Raw genomic sequence first — 19,024 nt, forward strand, 5'->3', positions numbered from 1 at the left:
TAATTCGATGGACTGACCAGGACTAGTCAAGGATGAAGGTCATCGCACGTCAGTCGTCAGTTTAATGCTGGGAAACATCGGTGTGGTGATAGTAATTACCATTCAATCTGTGTCAAGACAAGATATTTGGTATAAAGTATGTACACACAAAGTTATATACACAAAATATTTTTCAACGTGTAACTGAATTTGTTGAACGTGAATGGAGTTCTCTTCTCAAGGTCTACTGCTCAGTGATTTTATACGGAAGTTTTATCCTTGTTGGGTACTAACTGCTGCCACGATGTATACGATTTGGGTGTAAATTTTTAAAATAAATGCGTACCAAATAATGGTTCGGTCAGCTCGGCAGTATATCAAAGGTGTCACAAATTATGGTTCAGCGTCCATCCGGTTCGGTTGGTATCTGTTTGAGGATGCTATCGTAGCGCTTCTGTGACGTCGCCGAAAGGGTTGAGGCCGCTTGATGTGGTTTTACGGACTAATAACCACCACCACCACCACCACCACTACAAAACGAGGCTCTCTCGCTGTCGTTAAAGCGACGACCGAAACGAGACAAATATTGGTCACCCAAAGTCGTTAAGACAAATTATCTGGCTACACGCAAAATGACCGACCACCGATAAAAAATGGCCGACGCTTACGGAGTTATTCATCATTCATGTTGTGCGTGGGGTACTTGCTGGAAGGGTTAGTACGCACCATTTGGACGTTGAGTAGGTATTATAATAAGCTCGAGTAGCATATAACTCTTTTATACTGATCATGTAACAACTTTTTTGAATACAATTGTTTTCTATAAATTTTTCTTAAGTAACTTTTGAAACCGCATTTTGCCGGTTCAAGTTCTGTCGGTGAGCCTTTGTATCTTTTTCCAAAAATCATAATATTCACGGCTTATGTTCTTCTTCCTTTGATATCTCATGTTTCTATAATATTTCCAATCACCTTCGAAACTTTAAAACTGGGAAACGTTTTTATAATCGATTAAAATTTTTAAAAAGCTTGGAATTCAATTCCTTTGAATAAAAAAACGGCAACGTTTCCTTTGGGGACGCTAGCATTCTTCAATAAAAAGGATCGGATTCGAGTCCTTTTTCCATTGAAACGGTACGTCACATTTCGATAAAGCGTTTCGAAATGTTTCTATTTCACTTCCGCTGGTTAAACCGAAAGTGTCAACCATTATTCAACGGAACGATTCACGGCATCCGTCCGTCGCCGGTTGACATTGGACGTTTGACGTTTGTTGTTGGTTTCGTGGTTTTATTTGCCAAGTAGCATGAATATTTCACTCGATGCGTCCAATTTTATGTGTGGCAAAGTGCTCGTCTTTTCGGGTGTAACCATCAGTAAATATTCGAGGCGGAGGTGGTGGCGTTTGGTGTACGAGCTTCGGCCATCATGTGGACCCTGATGGGTGATGATGAGATTTCGGTCCAAATGATTCTCGGAATCGCCAACAGTGTTTAGTGGTGCACATAATTCTTTCCAATCGAAAGAATCGTTCGGAGAATGAATGTGAAGCTGGAATATAGTTTTGGCTTTGTAAATGATCATTGCTCTCAGATTGGATTTTGGGAAAATTTATTTGAATGACTTAATAAAAGCGTGAAATCAAACATTAACAAAGATTTATTCGAACAATTGAAATGACACAAAATTTAACAAAAGTGGCAAAAATGACAAAAATGATGAAAATCATCAAACATAACAAAAACTACGGAAACGAAAAAAAATATAACAAAAATGAAATTTGAGGCCCTTGTAGCCAAATATTTAAATGTGCATAAAAATTTATTTCGAGGAAACAAGTTTATAAGTTTTTGTGTTTCGTTATTATCCATACATTTCTCGAAAATTTGTATTTTTCTCTCGGTCGTAAAGTATTCAGATTGAAAATCGAAAAATCTGGAAAATCGTTCGGCAATCTATTGTGTTGTGAGCCTACTTGGTTGAATGATTCAACTGAATCAAAGCAATTGAAAAATTCCTTTTAATTCAACCTACTACCTTCTTCAGTGAGCGTTTTCGATTGATCAATCGGAAACGCTCACTGAAGAAGATAATAAGTTGCTATCGAAATTCCAGTATATGAACTTTTCATTTACCGTTGTTGAATTAAAAGGAATCTTACAATTGTTTTGATTCAGTCGTTTGGCATTATTATCTCAAAATCTATCATTTTTGCACTTAATTATTTAACTTTATAAAAATAGATTTCTGTCTGACTGTCTGTTCCCCATCGACTCGGAAACTACTAAACCGATTTTCTAAAAACTTGGCAGGTAGGTGGGAAAGGTTCCAATTACAGTTTAAGACCCCTCCCTCTTACAGGGGCGGGGAGGGGAGAGGAGGTCTCCAAAGCAAAACGAAATGCTTGCATAACTAGAGAACCATTCAAGCAAATGGTACCAAATTCGGCATAGGAAGGGATTCGGTTACGAGAAATATTTCTATGAATGTTTAATACTCCTCCTTTTTTCCGGAGGGGAAAAAGGAAGGGGCATTTTTGACATAACTCGAGAATTTGTCAAGTAAATGGAACCAGATTTAGCATGTGAGGGTATTTGGATACGAGAAATGTTTCAATGGTTATTTGAGACCCCTCCCTTCTTCCAGTGAAGATATTGAAAGGGGAAAGAGGGCTTTCATACAACTTTTATTGCAAAATTCTAGCAAATGGAGCGAAAGGTTCTATAAGTGTAATAATCGAACAAATGGAAGTAAATTTAGCATGGGAGGATATTTGGATAAGATAAAAGACTCATGGCCGTAGGAACGGGGGGGGTTTTGGGGGTTAAACCCCCCCCATGAGGGTCCAGAAAAACGAGCGAGGTATTCTTCTCTACTCTAAAAATTTGAAATTTTTAATCAAATTTTGATCATTGATTAAGGTTATTCAAGTATCACAGTTTTGACTCAGAGATAATATCAAAATCTCATCTCAGGCTCGGAATCCTGCTTCAGTTTTTTCGAAATTTTCTTCCTTGTTGATAGAAACACGTTTCTGAACATTCAATTTTACATGAAATTATACTAATTGGAGAGGTTCTGTTTCCATATAATAAAAAAATTAATTGAATTCTTTTTTCATATTGCGAATTTAGTATCCATTTATATATTTTTGGTTATCGGTCTGAATCATCATCATAAGAAAACAGATATGAAAAGCTATGTTTAAATCGTTTATATTTGGTTTTGCATTTCATTCAAAATTTGATTCTTGTTTTTTGAAACCCATTTGCATAGTTTATTTAGTCTTTAGATAGTTATTTTCTAAACATGAAAAAAATAAACTTCTTAACTTCGTTTTTTGAAATCTCATTCATGAAAAAAGCCAAAAAATATGTTATGAAAAATCCAAAAATAATAAAGCTTCAAAATGGTAATTGATAATTCTTAAATCGTTTTTCTTGTGTATTTCTAAAATCTTACTGAAATTCGAAAACAGATCCAAATATCAAATTCTAAATTCAAATGCAGAATAGAGATTAAGAATTATTATTCAAAATTCAGATCAAGATTCAGCACGTAACGAGTTTCACAATCAACATAAAATTATCAAGATGACATTTCTTTGAGAAATTAAAACTGCAGGAGATTACATTATTATAATTTTGGGTTGTTAGCTGCATTTCGAAATTTCAAATTTTTCACCAATTCATTTGTAATGTATGATTCATCAGAAAATTACAAATTTAAAGTAAAATTTGAGTTTATTTTTCCAAATTTAAATGAAAAAAATTGGTTTCTACAGGGATTGGCATAAGGATGATTCTGATTTCAGCTTCGAATAACTCAGCCAATTTCAGTTAATTTAAAAAAAAAATTTACGCCTTTCATTCCAAACCAGATTCAGAATACTACATCGATAAAATGTCCATCCCCATTTGATACACAAAAGCAGCTCTTTTGCAAGCATTCTGCTAATATTGACCAGCAATTTTTGCCTGAAGTTCATCAGTGTTCTTCGGTTTGCTGTCGTTAACTTTACTTTTCAAATTTATCCCCACAAACGCTGACGAATCGAAAACTTGCCAATTTGCTACAGACCAGTACTCAAAGAAATTCGTCACCAAACTAAGGATCGTCTTGTTTGTAGGCGCTTAGTTCCTGCCATATTTTCTACGAAAGCACGCATATTTAGTTTATTTTTTATGTAAAGCGCTACAATTTATGCGCGTTCTTTAGGTGTGTATCGACTAAAAGCTAAAATGGCACTGATTTATTATTCGAAACTATGTTCATCTGTCAAAATATGCTGAAAAATGGCAGAATTATTCGACGTTGAAATCGGATACATCCTGTTGGCACACGCTGTATGTTTTTAAAAATCATCAACAGGATTTTAATTGTGGATTTCATTTTCAATGGCAAATACTTTCTAACATCTTTGAGTATAACAAATTGCAAGGAACTCCATAGTTTTGGTGTATTGTTTAACATTGTTTATATTCAATTTTTTCAAAAGACAAATTTCCAACTTTAATTTAAAATTTGGAATGATTTAGCAAGCATCAGATTTGAACCTCAAAATTTTAATCAATTTCTTCTACTTTTGAAAGCTCGATTTATTGTCAAGGCTTTCTTAAGAAAAATTTCAAAACAAATAAGCTTAACTAACCTAATTTGTGAGTTAATTCAAATATTTCAAGGTTCCTATTTGGTTACTTATGGATTTCTTATATAAATATAGTTAACCATTTCATAGATTTAGTGGTAGGGGAGAATGAGGATACTTGATCCCTGGGGATACTTGATTCCTTAGCTATATCTCGAAACTGGAATGTCTTACAAAGATCAGATGTTCTAGAAAAATGTGCCAAAATGATCAACATAACAATGCTTGTAGTTTAAAAAATTTAAACAAAATAATTGTTTGAGTAATTGAACTTTGTTTTAAAAATTTCACAAAATGTAACTTGAAGATCCTTTTTCAACACTTTAAAATCCATACATGGGAAAATTGTGAAAAAAATATTTGTTCCAATGTATCAATCGTTCGAGCGTAAAATGAACTTCATAATGCCATATTTTCAAAGCAATGGAAAACTCTCAACTTTTTTCAGAAATGTTGATTATGGGTACAATTGATCCCCCTTCCAAACGGCATATTCTTCTTCTGAATTGATCGTTATGATTGCTGATTACGAAATTACTAATATTCATCCAAAAACTAATGTTTATCAAACATTTGTCTGAAGAAAAGAGCAAAAATAATTAATTTTCTCTTTATTATAGAAAATAGCGCCTTTAAGTATGCAATGCTTTTAGCGTTGAGACAAAGTTATAGAATTTTCTTATTATGTCTGCTATGTGAAATGAGAACAAACATGACCAAAATAGTCAATAAACATTCTATCTTGGGGTTTTGTTTGATTTTTATACAAGGATTAGGGCTTCCTGAATAAAAGATCAAGTCTCCTACAAAAGGGGAACAAGTCTCCCCTAACTTCAGAAAAATCGCAATTTTTTACTCCTACGAAAATGCTTCTTGTTCATCAACGGGTTCAAGTATCGTTCTAATTTTTGGAGCATAGAAACTTGAAGTTACAAGCTGTCAGAAAATGTCAATGACGGCGAGTTGCTAATTTTTTTCAAAAAGATATGGTGTAAATAAGAAAAGGGGATCAAGTATCCCCACTCTCCCCTATATATATATATCCAAAAATTTCTATGCAATGCAAAAAGCTTTCTATGTAATGCTGGTGAAAAAACTTAGAAATATATAACCAAATAGTATAAAACCATTTTTTTTAAATTTGTATTACTCATGCATTGTTTCAGAAAAAAAATAATACAAAAAAAAATGGGTGGCCTAAAACCCCCCCCCATGAGGCGGTTCTTCCTACGGCCCTGAAAAGACTCTATGGTTGTTTGAGACCCCTACCTGATCCCAGTTAACAAAAAGGAAGAGAATAGGGGGCCATCACAGTTTTTTAAAAGATGTCGAGAGATAATCAGTCGAAAGGCTCTGAATTTGGCGTGGGATTGTGTTTTGATACGCATAATGTTTCTAGAACTATTTGGGACCCTTTCCTTCTTCCATTGAGTGAGATAGAAATATGAGACGGGAGCCTCATACATTTTTGTAACCTATCTATAAAGTTACTCATACGAAAGAAACCAACTTTAGTAGAGGAGGATTTTTGGGATGCAGAAATTTTTCTATGCTTATTCGGGAAACCTCAAATGGGAAGATGAATTGAGAAGAAGGAGGCTCTCATAAATTTTATGTCTAACTCGATAACATTTTAAGCAAATGGAGTCAAATATGTTATAAGAAAATAGGGAAAATAAGAATTTATCCTTCTTTCTATTCAGTGGGAAGCTTGAAAAGCTCGAGAAATGATCGAGCAAATTTTTTAATGAAGGGATTGGTTTTCTTGATTTTTAAACAGGAAGACTCTCTGTCACGGCGCGCCTCCATCAAAATAATTTTTAGATTTTTTTCCGTGCATCAGGCATGGGACTTTAGATCTGATACAAAATAGCAAAAGGCTCATGCGAAAAGACCCTGATCTTGTAAGGAAATAGTTCGGAGAGATATTTTTTTTAGTAATAAGAACAAATCATTACTTTCAATAATTTTACATCAGGCATCCACTGAGTAAATCGTCTAAACGCAAACAGCTTTCAGAAGAACCAGAAAGGCGTCAAAAGCGTCGCCGTGTTATTGAAGCTTATTTACATACTTACCCGTCATACAAGTGAGGTTACCCATGAATTAGTAAACAAACTGAATTATAACCGAAATATTGTTTAGGAACGCATCACGATAAGCCGCGTACAACGTTTAGAAGAATCGAAAATAGAGTACCTAGAATAGAGAAAAACAGTAAACGTAAGTAAAAAATGGAAATGTTAACACAGCAAATTGTAAAACCAAATCATTGCAGGAATTTTTTAATATATCTCATATTAAAAAAACGGAAACAACTCTACTTCATTCTTCCAAAAACGACATTAAAAAATTCGTTTAGCTTGCATGCGTCGATAGTAGCGCACAAGTTTTTCACAGAAAGTGCAAACTCAACCATGGTTTCCAAACGATCAGCATGAGGAGAAGGGGTTGTTCGGATCCTAGAAATCAAATTATTCACGATGATTTCTGGATCTCCAAATAACATCTTCAAAGTTGAGATGATGCCGCCTACGTTGGATGGACTCATTAGCATACACTTAACCGCTTCGTATGCTTTACCCCGGAGACACTTCTGGAGTCGAATCAAATTTTCCTCAGACGTGAATCGGCACATACTGGATGTAGTGTTGTATGTTGCAAAAAATAACGGCCATTCTTCCGGAACACCACTGAAGACAGGTAGTTCTTGAGACACAGCTTTCCGGGCAGCTACCTGACTATTGGTAAGATCACCTTCAAGATAAACTTCTTCGTGAGCGTTTCCAGGCGTAGACCGAAATGCACGGTATTGCGGTGTTGAGCGGTGTCTAGGAGTAAATTGACCCTGAGCTGAATACATGCCATAAAAAATTCGTTTAATAATATGACGTCGGAAGCTTCATCCACGGCACAGGAGGTAACTAGAAGCACTGGAACAATTCCAAAGAAGGTTCAAGGAGCTCTGTCCATGTCATGCATCGGTGTTTCCTGCTTGTTTCCCGGGTCTACTGCTGGAATGCTACAATGCAGCAGGTGCGCTATTTGGTTTCATTTAAGATGCGTCAACGCTTCGGACGACGCTATCAAGCGAGCCTGGACGTGCAAGACTTGTTCCAAACTCGTCTTCAAAATTCCTGGTAACCAACCTACTCCGAGGAACGTATCATCTAGCCTTTGTCAAGTCTGCGGCGGCCCAGAAACAAACGAAATGGTGCAGTGCGACTTTTGTGATTTGTGGCACCACTTCCAATGCGTGGGTGTCACGGAAGATATCGCTAACATCAGTTGGAAATGTGCCAACTGCGAAGCTGCAAACATTACCGAACACATCGTAAGTACAACAAGCGAGACCCATGTACCACGATCGTATCCTCAGTTAGAAGACAGGCTTTCATTGTTATCAGTTAGCAATAGGAATAGTACCATAGATCCAACACTTTTCACGGTTCCCTCAACCAACACAATCGTTAGTACTATGCCTTCGCTTATAGCCAGATGCACGAGCCAGTCGCGACTAGGACTCGTTTAGGGTGGATTGTATACGGAGGAGGCGAAACGAATAATCACAATTTCTCTGGTTACCACGGTGTGCATATGTGCCAGTGCATAGGCAATCAAAATGACATGCTTCTTCAGGCCATGCGCGATTATTTTTCTATAGACGGATTGGGAATCACAAAGTCAACAACCCTGATTGAATCAAACGATGACCGTAGAGCCCGGGAGATTTTAAAGAGCTTCAAACGAAGAGATGATGGACGTTTTGAAGGCCGATTGCTTTGGAAGTACGATAAATTTAGACTACCAAACAGTAAAACACAAGCACTGCGCCGATACGAATGCCTGGAAATTAGAATGAAGAAAGACGCCTCACTCGCAAATGTTCTACGTGAGAAAATTCAAGACTATGTTTCAAAGGGTTACATACGGAAGCTCAACGCAGACGAAATTGAAAGAGATGATCAACGAGTGTGGTACCTCCCAATCTTCCCAGTAGTTAACATCAACAAACCGAACAAAATCCGTATCGTGTGGGACGCAGCAGCTAAGAGTCATGGAACCGCTTTGAACTCCCTCCTCTTAAAAGGTCCAGACCAAAACACATCACTTGTCGACGTTCTAATCAGATTTCGTCAGCATCGAATCGCAGTATGTGGTGACATTAGGGAAATGTTCCACCAGGTAATGGTGTCTAAAGAAGATCAACATTTCCAAAGATTTCTTTGGAAGGAAAACCCTAGTGATACCAGTCCCAGCACATATGTCATGCAAGTTCTTACCTTCGGAGCATGCTGTTCTCCGAGTATTGCACAATACGTCAAGAACGTCAACGCCGGAGAGTTCGCAGGTCAATATCCCCTAGCAGCAGCAGCCATAATCGAAAACCATTACGTGGATGATATGCTGGTGAGTGTAGAAAGCGAACAGGAGGCTATTCGATTGGCAAATGAAGTTCGTTTCGTTCATGAACAAGCCGGGTTCGAAATGCGAAATTGGATTTCCAACTCCACAGATGTTTTGACCGCTTTGAATCAACCGAACACTTTAAACAAGAGTCTAAATCTTGATTCTGAGTTGACTACGGAGAAGGTTCTAGGCATGTGGTGGTGTACTTCTACGGACAGTTTTACTTACCGTTTATCAAAAAGGCACGACGACGAACTTCTTGCAGGCAACCGCATTCCCACAAAGAGGGAAGTACTACGAACGCTCATGTCTGTGTTTGACCCACTAGGATTCCTATCAAATTTGCTAATTCATTTGAAGATCATTCTACAACAGACCTGGAGAACATCGATTGGGTGGGATGAACAGATCCCGAAGAACATCTTTGATCGTTGGCTGGAATGGATAGCGGTTTTACCAAAGGTCAAGGAAATACGTATTCCTAGGTGCTTCCGCGCTGAGGTCTCATCGGGGTTAGATACAAACGTCCAACTACACACGTTCGTCGATGCAAGTGAACTTGGATATGCAGCGGTAGTCTACCTACGTTTCAAGCAACACGACAAAATAGAATGCGTCATTGTAGCAGCTAAATCTCGCGTAGCTCCACTTAAGTTTCTATCGATCCCGAGAATGGAGCTTGAAGCTGCACTTATAGGGGCAAGGCTAGCCAATTCGATATGCAAAGCATGGAATTTGAACATCAATCAGCGGTACTTTTGGAGCGACTCCAGGGATGTGTTGTGTTGGATTAGGTCAGATCATCGCCGTTACTCCAACTACGTCGGACATCGCGTCAGCGAAATACTGGACTTAACCCTAATGTCAGAATGGAGGTGGATACCAACAGATGAAAATGTTGCAGATGAAGGTACCAAATATCAAAGGTCACCAGAGCTGAAAAATGATAGCCGCTGGCTGAATGGCCCAGAATTTTTGAAGGAAGACGAGCCAACGTGGCCGATCGAGAGAGTAGTTACCAAGCCGACACAAGAAGAATTGAAAGCATCCATTTACCATCACATACATTTACACCAAGTGAAAGTAGAATTATTCGAAGCGAAACGATTCAGAAGCTGGAACCACCTAAGACGAACAGCAGCATGGGTTCGAAGATACCTCATCAACCGTAACAATCAGGCACACAATAAACCCATCTTTCTTGGTCCTCTCACCGGTCAAGAAATTCACAAAGCAGAATTAGTTCTTTTCAAACAAGCACAGCTTGAAAAGTTCTCTGAAGAAATTACTATCTTGTCAGATGGTAACGTTTCCCGAAAACCTTTACCAAAATCAAGTTCCATTTATGCACTTTGGCCGTTTCTAGATGAACATAGGGTACTAAGAGCCAGAACGCGAATCGGAGCATGCAAAATGGCTAGCATGGATGCCAAGCATCCCATAATCCTCCCGAAAATAAGTCATATTACCAACCTTATAGTTCACCATTACCACGTACGTTTTTATCACCGCAACCATCGCACCGTATTGAACGAGCTAAGACAACGTTTTCGTATAGTACCCCGACTCGCTAGCATACTCTGGCAGGTACGAACAAACTGTCAAATTTGTAAAAATTTACGAGCCGTTCCACAACCACCTCCGATGAGCGATCTCCCGATAACTAGATTGGCAGCATTTTCCAGACCGTTCTCGTTTGTTGGAGTAGATTACTTCGGTCCTATTAATGTCACTGTAAGGCGTAGTTCGGAAAAGCGTTGGGGTGTGCTAATAACTTGTTTAACAGTACGGGCGATCCATATTGAAATAGCCTACTCACTGTCTGCACAATCCTGTATTATGGCTCTGAGGAATTTTATGGGGAGGAGAGGAGTTCCCATTGAAATATTTAGTGATCGTGGTACCAACATGGTAGGTGCAAGTAAGGAGCTTTTAACAGCTCTTAATTTAATGGATCAGAATTTAGTCATCCAAGAAATATCGAGCCCGAATACAACATGGTCATTCATTCCTCCCGCTTCGCCGCATATGGGTGGATCATGGGAGAGAATGATCCAATCTGTGAAAAGGAATCTTAATCAGATAAAGCCACGCCATCAGCTTTCAGATGAAGTTCTCAAAAACCTTTTGATTGAGATCGAAAATGTTGTCAACTCCAGACCACTGACTAATTTGCCATTAGACAACGATAGTTCGCCAGTTTTGACTCCTAATCACTTTCTTCTGGGATCATCAAACGGGTTGAAGCCTGCAACTTCTTTCGACGATAGCAACCAGGCTTTAAGAAATACTTGGCAAACATCTCAAATCGAGGCGAACGTTTTCTGGAAACGCTGGATTCGAGATTATCTACCAGACCTCACCAAAACAACGAAATGGATAGATCCGAGCAAATCGATCAGAGTGGATGATGTGGTCCTTGTTGTTGACCCCAACCTACCACGCAACTGCTGGCCTCTTGGCAGAGTGATTTCGGCTACTCCTGGTAAAGACGGCGAAGTACGAGAAGCAGTAGTCCAAACTACAAACGGGATTTATGAGCGACCGGCTGTAAAGCTAGCAGTACTTGATGTTCGACGCGATGTAGAGGTAAACCAGGAACTGGTTTACGGGGGGGAATGTCACGGCGCGCCTCCATCAAAATAATTTTTAGATTTTTTTCCGTGCATCAGGCATGGGACTTTAGATCTGATACAAAATAGCAAAAGGCTCATGCGAAAAGACCCTGATCTTGTAAGGAAATAGTTCGGAGAGATATTTTTTTTAGTAATAAGAACAATCAAGAAGAAGAAGCAGAATTAGAAGATATTACGCCAGATTTATTGAGCAGTTTGTGAAATATTGTAATACTAAAATTAGAGCCAGTTTCCGATAACTAATTTGAGCACGCCTCGATAAAGGTAACCACATCTGAAAAGAGAAGAAAGAAACAATATTAAATAACTTAAATCAATTAAATAGGAAAGTGATCAGCATAAGCACCATTGTGATACGACCAAAACGGGTTCCAAACGACCCTCGTGTTTAGTAAGTTCACTAAGATGATCAAATGAAATTGTCGAACATAAATCATTACTTTCAATAATTTTACATCAGGCATCCACTGAGTAAATCGTCTAAACGCAAACAGCTTTCAGAAGAACCAGAAAGGCGTCAAAAGCGTCGCCGTGTTATTGAAGCTTATTTACATACTTACCCGTCATACAAGTGAGGTTACCCATGAATTAGTAAACAAACTGAATTATAACCGAAATATTGTTTAGGAACGCATCACGATAAGCCGCGTACAACGTTTAGAAGAATCGAAAATAGAGTACCTAGAATAGAGAAAAACAGTAAACGTAAGTAAAAAATGGAAATGTTAACACAGCAAATTGTAAAACCAAATCATTGCAGGAATTTTTTAATATATCTCATATTAAAAAACGGAAACAACTCTACTTCATTCTTCCAAAAACGACACTCTCATAATTTTATTTATAATGGATTGGAAAGTGATCGAGCAAATGAGATCAAATTTGGCATGGAAGAGGAATTTTATAGAGGTTCAACATTTATTGTGACAGGATTTAGGAACATAAGAATAAATAAAAACAGAGTCTTAGTTTTAGATACAAAACAATGATTAGAAAAGTTTAGGACATGATTTGCAAACAGAAAGGAATATTAAAGAAAACTAAAATCGATTTTTTTGTTAAATTTCCATCAATTTTAGAAGGTGTTGCAAAGCACACCGGGTCAGCTAGTAAAAAATGAAAAAATGATAAAAATGACAAAAATGACGAAAAGGACAAAATAACTGAAATAACAAAAATTATTGAAGCAAGCCCGTGCGAAAAATATCCAGGTTTTGTTGTAAATATTAAAAGCGCAAAGCAAAAACGAATTATGTTAATATTGCGCATAAGGATGCAGCTTGCTACTTCAAATCATTTTTCGATCATTTCATAAATTAATAAAAAGAAACCTAAGAAAAAAGGCAAAAAAAGAAACCTGATCGATTAAAAAAAATTGAAAATAATAAAAAAAAGTGAAACGATTAAAAATTTTCAAGTGCAGTTGATGAATAAAATTTAAAACCTTTGAACATTTTGACACCGTTTATTGAATGGACAAAAGCAAGAAACTTAATTTTTCTAATTAAAAGTATAGATTTAGAGAAAGGTTTCTCTGAAGTTTATGTTTTCAGAACACAAAAAATTAGAGTTGTAAAACAATGACAAACTTATTGAAAATATTTCAAATAATTACATGAGCTTGCTTATAAAATTCGGATTTTTTTCGATAATTTAAAAAGACTACAATAAGATTTGCTCAAATTATCTGCAAATTAATATAAAGTTTTAATGCTCTTACTAAAGGAACATAACTTTCACCGATAAAGTCGATTAATTTACTGAATAAACATTACTTATCGTGATTAAACTCATCATCAATTACAATATAACATGAAAATGAAAAAGATAATTTTTTAGCATTTTTTGAAGAAACTTTTTCAATTAAAACGTTTTACCATTTTAAAAACTTATTTATTGATTTTTTCATAATTCAAGAGAAAGCATTTAGGTGCCTCTATTTCATTAATGGATTTGGTAGATTCTGGCGTCCTAAACTCGAATCTTCGTCAGATTTTGCCTATCACATTTTGTTTTGGTGATGCGCAGTTTATAAGTTCAAAAATGAATCAGTTTTGAGTGTAATAACTCATTGATAATTGATGAATTAACAAATTAGGACTGAATTTTGAACAAGGCGAATCCGCCAAATGTAAACAAATGGAGTTATCAGCTGTTCAAAGTTGACTGAAGCATATTAAGTGTTCAAAAAGGTAGAAAACAAAATTATTTCTTTGCTGGGAGCATATGGAGCTGTCAAACTTTGAACGCGTTTTTTTCTGGAAACAGCTATGTTGGCGCTTTAGCCGTTTTCAATATTCTTTACCGAAACCTATATTATAAAAAAAAGAAAACCTTATTCTGAATTTATTCAATCAATTAATTATATAATGATGATGATGAATGATCAAAAAGTGTTCAATTCTACAGTTTTTAAAAATTTCGAACCACAAGTTTTTACATTACTTGTTGTTCTTGTTGTTAAAAAGTTAAATAAAAAAAAAGTTTTATTTTATTTAACAAACTTATTGAAGTCTGTAAACGATTTGATTTTTGCTTTGAAAAATATCTTAAATTTAATTTAACTAATACATTTTTGAAAATTTGAAAAAAATATATATTCTTTTACAGAATTGGGAACAGTGAACATATTGAAAACTTATTGAACTTTTTTCGCAGAAGTAGGATTTACTTACGGTCATGGACAAAGTTTATAAAAGTCTTTTTTTAATTTTTTTTTATGTTTTAAAGTTTTGTCAGAGAAGTGCAAAATTTTCCTCAATAATGTTTACCTATTTTCGAAAGATTCAGGACACCAAAATTTATCAAAATAAGCTCTTAAAATCTTTGCACCTCAGAAAAATGTAAATTTTGTGCCCTTGTGTAATTTATCAAACCCTTTTGAATATGGATTTGAGCATTTAGGAGAACATGGCCACAAACTAAAATTGAGCCTGACGTTGGTTCTTTGGATTAAGGACAGGTAAGACACTTGTTTTAAAGCTTTAACTTTTGGTCAATTTATTTAGCGGGATACCACAAGATATTGAAATAAAAACTTCTACTCATATTAGCAAAAAAAAATTACACCTAAGTATGTGAAAAAATAATCAACAAAAAACAAATATATTGTTGAAAGCTTCTTTGAATTTTCTGGATGGAACCCAACTTTTTTTCGCTTTAAAATTCACAGAAGTTGTATATTGTGATTACAATCAAATTTTACTCTACAAAAAAACGTTTTGAAGAAATTTTTTTGATTTATCAAACAAAACATGTTAAGGCAAGTTCTTTATTTCATCATTTTTAATCGAATTAATTTTATTTTCTTTCATTCATTCATTCAATATGCAAAAAAAAATTGTTTAGATACATATTTCCAAACAAAATTAAAACTAAGGAATCATCCATAAAATCACATAACTTATAATAAATAATGCTTTGTGGTATCGAAAAAACATACGCTATCCAAAAGTCAACTTTTGTAGCGGTCCAAAGTAATAATGGCTCCAGAGAGTACAACTGTCAGAGTGCCTTAAATAAAATCAAAATTGGTGAAATCTTGCAGCACATTTACTCATTTTATCTAAACATACTTACTGCGTCTTTACACATACGATTAAAACAACACTTTCTGACTATTGTTCAAATTTGGATTGATGACTGATTTTTTTTTTTAAAACAGTCAGCCGAGATTTATAAAAAAAAAATGGTATGCTCATAATAATACATCATAATTTCAACACCTGTCATTACCTTCTAATTTTAAGTCGTATTACCACGCGTCCAGATGGGACGGGGTCTAAGCCCTCGGATCCCTGGTCGTTCCTCTGGGGATCAGTGAGGGTGGGTACTCATAACCTTCTTCTCGACTGGCTAGCTCGATATGGAGTGTCGCGAAGGACCTCAAGGTCGGCTTTGAACCTACTACCGTTACCCCAGACTCGGATGTGATGTAGAAAGAAACGGAATACAATACTTTTCAAGATTTTAAAGTGTATTTATTGTGTGTTTATAAGTTTTGTGTCGTGTGTAATGTAGGGTGTAAAGTGTGTCACGTGGTTACTCACGATGTGCTTTGCAGGCCTGCGGCGGGAACAGTGGCGATGATGCTGATGGATGGCGGGATGAACGATGGACTGGGTGGGCGGCTTTTGGGCGGGAATCGGATAGATGCTAGGAACCTGTGAGGCTCCTCTGGGCCGTATTTGGTAGGCTCGGAATGGCTTGGTTCAAAACCCCAACGGCTGGCAGACGATTTGGCGGTCGCTATGGCTAGGCGATCGCTGGCTGACTTCTGGCATGTGAACTGACGGATTTGGTTGGCTTAGCAGATTACGGTGTTTGCTCGTGAACACGTTGGCGAGGGTTCACTGAGCAACCGCGTGATCCGGACCTTCAGTGGTGTATGGCGGCTGATTTAGGTGGATCGAGGTCACTGGTACATTATAACGGCACCAATATGAACCTACGCGAACAATCGCTTCGCAATCCGAAGATTGCCCCTGGATTCACCCTCCGGTTGGTTTTAAGCTGTGAATTCGGGCTGGAGGCTCACTAAGTTTCGAGTTCTGCTCGATTCGACCTTACGACACGGTGAATCCCTTGACCGTCGAGACCAGAAGGCCCTTTTGTTTTCGAGAGACCTCTCGATTTCCTCTTTTCGGCCAGTCCTCCGTTGATCGTCATCCCGTCCACTGAACTGTATTTCGCCTTGACGTTTAAATGTGATGTTATATTTGTGATATTTATTGTGTAGACTACTGTCTTTGCCCTATTTACTAAGCCATTAATTGTATTCAAATTTGAAATAAATTGCTAAACCTAGACATTCATTAAATAAATAAATTAAACAATTAACATTGAACAAGAAAAGAAACAAATCTCAACGTACACGAAGACAATTGTTACAAACGGTAACAGTCGTTTTATTATTTTCATTGCTTGAAATATTATTCTTATTTACAGTGAATATTGTTTTCACCGATAAGCAGTAAACTTATCAACAAATAAAGAAATTTGTTTGAATGAGAAACATAAATAAGTATTAGGCCTTTTAATACCCAGCCGAATAGCAGAACTGACAGAGGTTTGCAAAATTAAAAGATAAAAACGAAATAAGATGTGAGATTGAAGAAATTAAAAAAACAATGTGTTGTACACAGAATTGTGAATTTGTCTACATTTATTTTATAATTTCATCTATTGAAACGTCACAGTATATCGTCGTTCGAAATTATGAAAAAACCACTTGATATCTTCTTTGATTCTTTAAAACAAATAAAGTAATCTCTAATCGGTTATTCTGTGAGGCATGATATCGTGAAATCTTCTCAAAGCAAGTTATTTAGAATTTGACTAACAAAGGACTTAAAAAAATGGAAATCAGAAGGCTTATTCAGAATTTTAAAACTATCACATCAACCAACGAATTGATCCTAATTTAAAACCGAATTTTCTTGAAATTTTACACTATTCTTGTTCGGTATATTTTAGAAAAATGCGGTATGGCCGTGTTTATGTTATTGTCAGTTTTCTCTATGCAGTACCCGAAATATACTAAAATCAACGCTGCTGCTGCCCGACTTCAAGTCTGTCGATTGTCAATGGTCAAATATTTGGCCGCATAAAAACATCAACGAGGGTGACCTTTTTTCCTTTGAATCATAAAGCGACCTATTCCCCGAACTTTGGCCCGGGTCCAGCGCAGAATCATTCAAAGGTCAAAGATGCTGACTGCTAAGGGCTTGGCTTTTATTGGTGGTATGTTGTTGATTTTGTTGTCGTTGTGCGTTACTATTATCGAAAACCGAGAGGGTCGGCGAAAATGGGTCCTCTTCCAGAGAACGGAGAATGGCAAATGCAAATTTATTTTATCCTATATGGATGTGTCATTCATGCTTTTCGAAAGTCAGCTTTTTGCTAGGCTTCGTTAAGCGGCGGAAAACCAATATTATTGACCTATTAGACCTATCTCGAAAAAGGATATTCAGGCTAATATCTTTATGTGACCGAAAAGATCCCTCCAGAGTGCGGTTGGGTCAGCATGACGTGGTGGTTCTCGGCTTAAGGCTCCAGTTTGGACTAACAATTGTAAACTTATAATTTATGGTTGGGAAGGGTTCCGCCCGTTTGATCCTTTAAATTTTGGACACGTTGTGAAAGGAACAACCAATAAATATTAGAATCACGACCAAACAGGTATAAACTTTCGAGGGGTTTTCTTAAATTGATTTAAAGATTAGAAACGTTGCTTGCATTACCAATAATTTACCTACTTACTTCCTTTACATCAAAATTCAATTTTTCCCCATGAAACCTTGAATCATTTCATGGATGACCACAATTTTCTCGATTGTCATTAGCCAGTAATACTAGCCCGTATCCAAGTGGAGCTTTTAACCCAAACTACCTTATCGCTATTTCACTTTGCAGAATGCGTGTTTTCCGAGGGGATTAATCAGTAATTCATGGTATTAAACGGTACTGAATCACGTCATAGCCTCGAATAAGAGGTAACGTGAAAAAAAGCGCGACGCATATATGATGGTTATCGAAAATTGCACTCACGTTCCTCGAACTTGTCAAACTGTGGAGGCCCATTAAAAACCATACACGTACCATTTTACTTTGGAGTTGGAGTAACGGGAACTACAGTGAAAAAAAAATATACACACGTAGCACACTGGCTGGCTGCAAATTCACAAAATGCCACTCGGAACAATTACCGGTAATCAATGAAAGTATGTATGGAAATTTATGTGCAGATGTAGGTGGAAAAATATGTCCGAGAATGCGGGGAAGGCTCGGCACGAAGAATTTCAACCGAACGTCCACATACAATGGTCAACAATTTGATTAAAATTTATCATCAACATTCTTGCGACTGGGAGCAGAAAAAAAGAAATTTGATTTATGGATGCGGATATCCGCTGACCACATAGCACCGTACTCAAACAGAATTATTTATGATTTACTGTGATTAAGCTACCCCGTTGATGTGGTTGACTTCATTCAACTTCCACTGGGGGCACGGCAAGGCAAGGTGGTGGAATGTTTTTCTAGAATAATATTTCAATTGATCTGGCGGACAGAGAACAATTGCAATAAGACTAGGGTTACCAGATTTTTTTCCCGGGCGTATGCGGACCGGGCAAATCCGGAAAATTTTATCTAAAAATTCGGCAAAATCCAGCATACGATTTCAAGAATTAATGTTCGCGGCAAAGCCCACTTCTTTGTCTTGAAGTGACGGTATCTTTGCTTCTATGCTACGAATTGTGTGACTCGCATCCACGTAGTTTAATCCTACTTAAGGTTCAAGGCATTTTGTTCTACGACCAAAAAGATTTAAAAATATGACCCGTTTGAA

At 36.8% G+C, this 19,024-nt stretch overlaps 2 protein-coding genes across 2 annotated transcripts in view; both read left to right on the top strand.

The window, feature by feature from the left end:
* Positions 1 to 19,024, top strand: part of LOC129744745 (uncharacterized) — a 298,023-nt gene that overhangs the window by 165,585 nt on the left and 113,414 nt on the right. The window lies entirely within an intron of this gene.
* Positions 7,515 to 19,024, top strand: part of LOC129743261 (uncharacterized) — a 52,007-nt gene continuing 40,497 nt past the window's right edge. Inside the window, exons 1-2 of the mRNA XM_055735243.1 lie at positions 7,515 to 7,961; positions 8,102 to 11,626. Of these exons, the coding sequence (XP_055591218.1) occupies positions 7,515 to 7,961; positions 8,102 to 11,626 (3,972 nt within the window). The remainder of the gene's footprint in view (positions 7,962 to 8,101; positions 11,627 to 19,024) is intronic.

The sequence above is a fragment of the Uranotaenia lowii genome, chromosome 2 (genome assembly GCF_029784155.1).
Source record: "Uranotaenia lowii strain MFRU-FL chromosome 2, ASM2978415v1, whole genome shotgun sequence".
NCBI lineage: Eukaryota > Metazoa > Arthropoda > Insecta > Diptera > Culicidae > Uranotaenia > Uranotaenia lowii.